The 5,940-nt window shown below is 45.1% G+C and overlaps 1 protein-coding gene across 1 annotated transcript in view; it reads left to right on the top strand.

Annotated features, from left to right (window-relative positions):
• Smg5 (SMG5, nonsense mediated mRNA decay factor) overlaps positions 1–5,940 on the top strand; it is a 28,124-nt gene that overhangs the window by 6,213 nt on the left and 15,971 nt on the right. The window contains exons 2-6 of the mRNA XM_005356878.3: positions 686–784; positions 1,191–1,314; positions 1,659–1,815; positions 4,045–4,134; positions 5,046–5,135. Of these exons, the coding sequence (XP_005356935.1) occupies positions 686–784; positions 1,191–1,314; positions 1,659–1,815; positions 4,045–4,134; positions 5,046–5,135 (560 nt within the window). The remainder of the gene's footprint in view (positions 1–685; positions 785–1,190; positions 1,315–1,658; positions 1,816–4,044; positions 4,135–5,045; positions 5,136–5,940) is intronic.

The raw sequence follows: 5,940 nt of genomic DNA, 5'->3' as shown, positions 1-5,940 counted from the left end.
TGTGAGCCACCATGTGGTTGCTGGGAATTGAACTCAGGACCTTTGGAAGAGCAGGCAATGCTCTTAACCTCTGAGCCATCTCTCCAGCCTCCTAAAACCTGTTTTTATTAATATAAGATGCTAGGTAATTTCCCAGGGTTAGAACCCTAAGTTTTCTTTGCATTAGGAGGGTTTCTCTACCACAACACTGTTGACATTGTGGCTAGGGTAATTTTCTTGAACTGGACTTTGCTACATTGCCCTGGCTGGTTTGGTTTCAAAGTCCTCAATGTAAGTAATCCTCCTACTTCAGTCTTCCAAGCCTTCCAAGTCCTAGGATTACAAGTAGACACCACCATGTCTTCCAGAGGATAATTTTTTATTTTATTTTTAATCCGTGCAACAAAAGATTTCTAGCAGTATCCGCTAAATGCCAACCAATAGCACCTCCCTCAGGTGGGACAATGGTCTTTCCGACATTGCCATGTGTTCCTTGATTGGGGGCTGCTGTATTAGGATGAAGTCTCTCTTCATGTTTTATTGAGCTCAGCCTACAGCCTGCCTTTTCAGTTCCCTAACCCTAAATCTTCCCTTCCTGTTATCTTCCCTTCCCTCTCTTCCCCCTTTCAGCCTTTTCTTTAGAATCAGTTCCCAGCACTCAAAGTAAACTGTGCACATGGCTCAAGGGCTCTTTGTTTCCTTGCAGGGCTGTGGTGGAGGCTGTGCATCGACTAGACCTCATCCTTTGCAACAAAACTGCTTATCAAGAAGTATTCAAACCAGAGAACGTTAGCCTGAGGAACAAGTAAGCTGGTCCCTGCCTGTCTGTACCAGTAACTGCTGGGCATAAATAGTGTACATTACCTTTAACCTCCTGGTCTCACAAAACACCACTGAACCCTTCATTCCATCTGCTGCTTGCACAGTCACAAGATTGGCACCATAGGAATGGCATTTGAATTGAAGGGGTTGGTCATGAGAAGGCAGGCAAAAAAAGGAAATAAAGCAGAGAAAAGAATATGGAGGAATGAAGACTGTTAAAATTCTTCTTACTTCCTGGGGGCTCTTCTTACGTCCTAGGCTGCAGTTATGGGTCACTGACACTGATGTCTCTTGGGAGGCAGAGATCTGTTGGTGTCGGTAATAGCCCATGCCTTGCGTGTTCTTTGTCAAGGGATGACAGTGCCTCATGCTGCCTTACCCTTCCCCAGATTGCGTGAGCTCTGTGTGAAGCTTATGTTCTTGCATCCGGTAGACTATGGGAGGAAGGCTGAGGAGCTACTGTGGAGAAAGGTATACTATGAAGTTATCCAGCTTATCAAGACTAACAAAAAGGTAAGGAAGGCCCTAGGACTTGAAACAGTGCTTGTCTAAAGAGGTGAAGTTGAGGAAGGAAGAGCTAGAAAAGTAGGTCCAGAGCATGCTTTGGGGGAGGAGTAGGGAGGGACAGGATGATGACACACAGGCAGAAGAGAGGAAAGAGACAGTTACACATAATTGAAATTGGAGAAGAGGCCCAGCGAGGTTAATCTAAGACTATAGGGGTAACTTGTGTGGAAGAGAGATGTGGCTGAGATTCTGAAGCCAAAAACAGAAGCTTATTTCCTCAGTTAGATGAACTGGTTGTAGCAGAGGGAGTGGTTCTCTGAGCTTATTTCTTTGCCTTTCCTGATCTCTAGCACATCCATAGCCGGAGCACCTTGGAATGTGCCTACAGGACTCATCTGGTTGCAGGCATTGGCTTCTACCAGCATCTCCTTCTCTATATCCAGTCCCACTACCAGCTTGAACTGCAGTGCTGCATTGACTGGACTCATGTCACTGACCCCCTCATAGGTCAGTGACACCTAAGAGGGCTTAAGGATTGGGTTCTTGATCTTCATTGTCTTCAAAGTTTGAATAACTAGTGACCAGTCAGGCAAATGGAACACCTTCAGGTGCTTTGTAAAACTAGATTTATCCAAACAAGCATGAGTTACTCACAGTGAAGGGTTTAGGAATGAGGGGCCTAAAATTGTGAACTCGTGTGGAGGCTGAGGGAGGGACATGGCTCCAGTGTAGATCTGGCTCTGGAAGATGCTATTAACCTTTCTTTTTTTCTTCTTCCAGTTGAGTTCTGCCTATCTGTTGTTTTTAGCTTTAGGGAGTTTTTTCTAGTATTTGGTTAAAGTTTTAAAATCTATAGGAATGTTTGGAAAATTGTTAACTGTCTCCCTAGAAGGGCTGCCAACTGAGGTCCTAGCAGCAGTGGCTTTACTTTTGTAGCTCACAGATCTCCTTTAACTCAGCTACCCTTTAGAAGTCCTTTCTCCGTCTCTTGCTCTATAGGTACTCTTCACTCCTAGAGTCTTGCATCAGCTTTCACTCGGAGGTAGACTTTCTGGAAGCCTTGTCCCTGCTACCACCTGACATGGTCTTACCAGATGCAGAGCATCTGTGCTTTGTATTCTTAAAATATTATTGAAAAGCAAAAGGAGGAGCTGGGCAAAGTACTTTGCCATAGAACCATAAGGACCTGAGTTTGAATCCCCAGCACCCATCCATGTAAAAAACCAGGTAGGACGGTTGCAGGTCTAATCCCAGGTCTGTTCAAGTCTAGCTGACTTGATGAGCTTCAAGTTCTGTGCCTCAAAATAAGGCAGAGAGGGTTATTATGATGGCTCAGTGGGTTAAGGCACTTGTTGCCAAGCCTGATGATCTGAGTTCAGTCCCTGGGATCCGCATTATAGAAGGAGAAAATCAGCTCCTAGAAGTTGTCCTCTGGCTTCCACAGTGTACTGTGGTATGCACACACCCACCTACATACACATGTATACAGAAAATAAATAATAAATGTAATAGAAAGTTATAAAGAAAGGTAGAGAACAATTGAAGAAGACACCCATTGTCTACATTTGGCCCTTATACATATTGTCCTCACATACACACATGCATGTGTGCATACACATAAACAAAAAGAGGTAGAACAGCTTAGTGGTGGAGTGCTTGTCTGACTGTGTGAGGCCCTAGATTTAAACCCCAATTCCACAAAACAGCTGCAAGATTAGTGTGGAGGCAGTGTCTGTAGGCTTTACTAGAGAGAGAGAGGGTCCGTAGCCTCAGAATTTGCTTCAGACCATCAGGTCCCCAAACATTTTCTCTTTGGTGTTTTCTTCATGTAGCCAAGTAGAAAGTCTGCAGGAGCATCAGGAAAAGCTTTTCAGAGTGGGGCTCCCCATCCAGGGGACCTGCAAAATGACAGGGCATGAGGGCCTGGTTTCCAGAGCTAGGTGCTTTTTGAAAATGTTTTATTTTAAACAGGGTCTCACTTTGTCTCTCTGACTGCTTTGGAACTAGCTCTGTAGATTAGACTGACCTTGAACTCACAGAGATCAGCCAGCCTCTGCCTCCAAAGCGTGCACTACCAACCACGCCTCCTCAACCTAGCATGCGGTGTTTTAATCTTTTTTTTTTTTTTTTTGGTTTTTCAAGACAGGGTTTCTCTGTGGCTTTGGAGCCTGTCCTGGAACTAGCTCTTGTAGACCAGGCTGGTCTTGAACTCACAGAGATCCGCCTGCCTCTGCCTCCCGAGTGCTGGGATTCAAGGCGTGCGCCACCATCGCCCGGCCGGTGTTTTAATCTTAAACCAAATTTTGTAACTTCACAGAGGTAGCTTTGATATAGTTCCTCCTGTCTCCTTTGCTTTCCTAACACTGGAGCCTCATCTCTTTCTGTTAGACGTCCTGTGTTGACCTTTCAGAGTTCCCCTTGTGCATCTGTGTGTCTACTTCCTTCCTGATGTCTTGTCAGCTCTGTAAGACAGTTGCAAGGCTGGCCTAGCTTCTCCTCTTCATTTAGGAGGTGTTTCTGCCTAGGTAGAGGTAGAAGAATGAACTCACAAATCAATATCTGAGCCAGAGGTGGTGGTGAACGCCTTTAATCCCTGAGTTCAAGGCTAGCCTGGTCTACAGAGTGAGTTCCAGGACAACTAGGGCTGGTACACAGAGAAATCCTATCTTGAAAAACAAAACAACAACAAAATCAACATCTGTCTCTCATCCCATTATTTTCCCCATCCCCCTTCAGGATGCAAGAAGCCAGTATCTGCTTCAGGGAAGGAGATGGATTGGGCACAGATGGCATGCCACCGATGTCTGGTATACCTGGGGGATTTGTGTAAGAATCTTCATTTTGCATTTTCTCTGCCTTGGGCTATGGGAAAAGTGCAGGCTGCTTTAGTTGTTGGTACCATCTTTTACATATTGGAGAGCTGAAGATGGTTGCAGTGTTCTGTCTTTCATGCCTATGAGTCAACTCTCTTTGGAGAGCTAGGAATGGCGAAATGCCATTGACATTTGCAGTAGTCAGGATGATCACCATTTCTTTAGGTCAGGAAAATTGGGTCCTTCTCCTTAGAGGCTTTCTAGTATCTGTGGATTGCTAGGTGAATAGGAACTTGAGCATCAAGGTCAGAGAACACTTAACTGCATGGTGAGTGTTGCTGAAGCTGGAAAGGTGCTCTTGTGCTTTGTAGCCCCGAGTCTCTAGTCTTTGTAGACACCCATTCTTTATTGGGCTGCTGGTATGGACTTGCTGGGTGCTTTACATTTCACTGACCTGACACTCTCCTGGTTCTGTCCCCATTGTACTGCTGGTCTACTTTGGTCCCTGTTTTACACTATCAGGACCAGTGTCCCCACCGTATTGCTGGTCTGCTTTGGTCCCTGTTTTACACTAACAGGACCAGTGTCTTCCTGCAGAATCAACCATTGCATTTCAGAACCAAATAGCAGAGATTCTTGCAAGCAAGAATTATATTTGTTGCAGGTCCCTGCATTGGGACGAGACACTCAAGATGAATCTGCTCACTTTTATAGATGCTGATTCTTTACATTTTGAATTGATAGCAAGGAAGAGAGTCAAGTACTGTATATAGTCACACAGACTTAGGATTGTGTCAAAGACCTACAGCCCGTGTGTCAGTTCATGTCCCTGCCTCTTAGGCTCTTCACAGCTTTTCAGGGCTGACTCAGGGAGGGCTTCCTAAAATATAAAATTATCCCTTTTTCCCTTTGTCTCCCATGTAGCACGCTATCAGAATGAACTGGCTGGTGTGGACACTGAGCTGCTAGCTGAAAGGTTTTACTACCAAGCCTTGTCAGTAGCTCCCCAGATTGGTAAGTGTTCTCTTTGGATGTAAACCAGATCATGTCAGAGGTAGGCAGTTCTGTTGGGCATAAATAGGCTTGTGCTCATCTCTCCAGGTCCTTTTTCTCCATTCTCATATGTCACCATGGGTATATATTCTCCCCTTTGTGACACACACACAAGATGAAAGAAAGGGAAGAAAAGTGGACAAGTTTTAACAGAGAAGGGGAAAAAATGGTTCCTCCCTCTGTGTGAGGTCACTATAGAAAGAAGAGATACATCAGCTTGCCCCACAGAGTGTAGTGAGACCTTCTATTACAGGGGTTGGGAATGTAGCTTAGTTGGTAGAGTGCTTGTCTAGCATGCACTGCAGAAGCCAGGCCTGGTGGTGTATAGTTACAATCTCAGTGCTTGAGGGCTAGAATTAGGAAACTCACAAGTTCAAGATCATCCTTGGCTATATACCAAGTGTGAGACCAGCCCGAGCTACATGAGATCCTATCTCAAAATGTATATACTCTTAAAAGAAAAAGATTTATTTATTAATTTATTTATTACATATATAGGGTTCTGCCTGCATGTATGCCTGCAGGCCAGAAGAGGGCACCAGATCTCATTACAGATGGTTGTGAGCCACCATGTGGTTGTTGGGAACTGAACTCAGGACCTCTAGAAGAGCAACCAGTGTTCTTAACACTGAGCCATCTCTCCAGCCCCTAACTATATATACTTTTTAAAGATGCCGTTATAAAGCCGGGCGATGGTGGCGCACGCCTTTAATCCCAGCACTCGGGAGGCAGAGGCAGGCGGATCTCTGTGAGTTCGAGACCAGCC

This window comes from Microtus ochrogaster, chromosome 21, assembly GCF_000317375.1.
Source record: "Microtus ochrogaster isolate Prairie Vole_2 chromosome 21, MicOch1.0, whole genome shotgun sequence".
Taxonomy (NCBI): Eukaryota; Metazoa; Chordata; class Mammalia; order Rodentia; family Cricetidae; genus Microtus; species Microtus ochrogaster.
The sequence above is the reverse complement of the archived record's forward strand: the minus strand, read 5'-3'. Positions and strand labels throughout refer to the sequence as shown.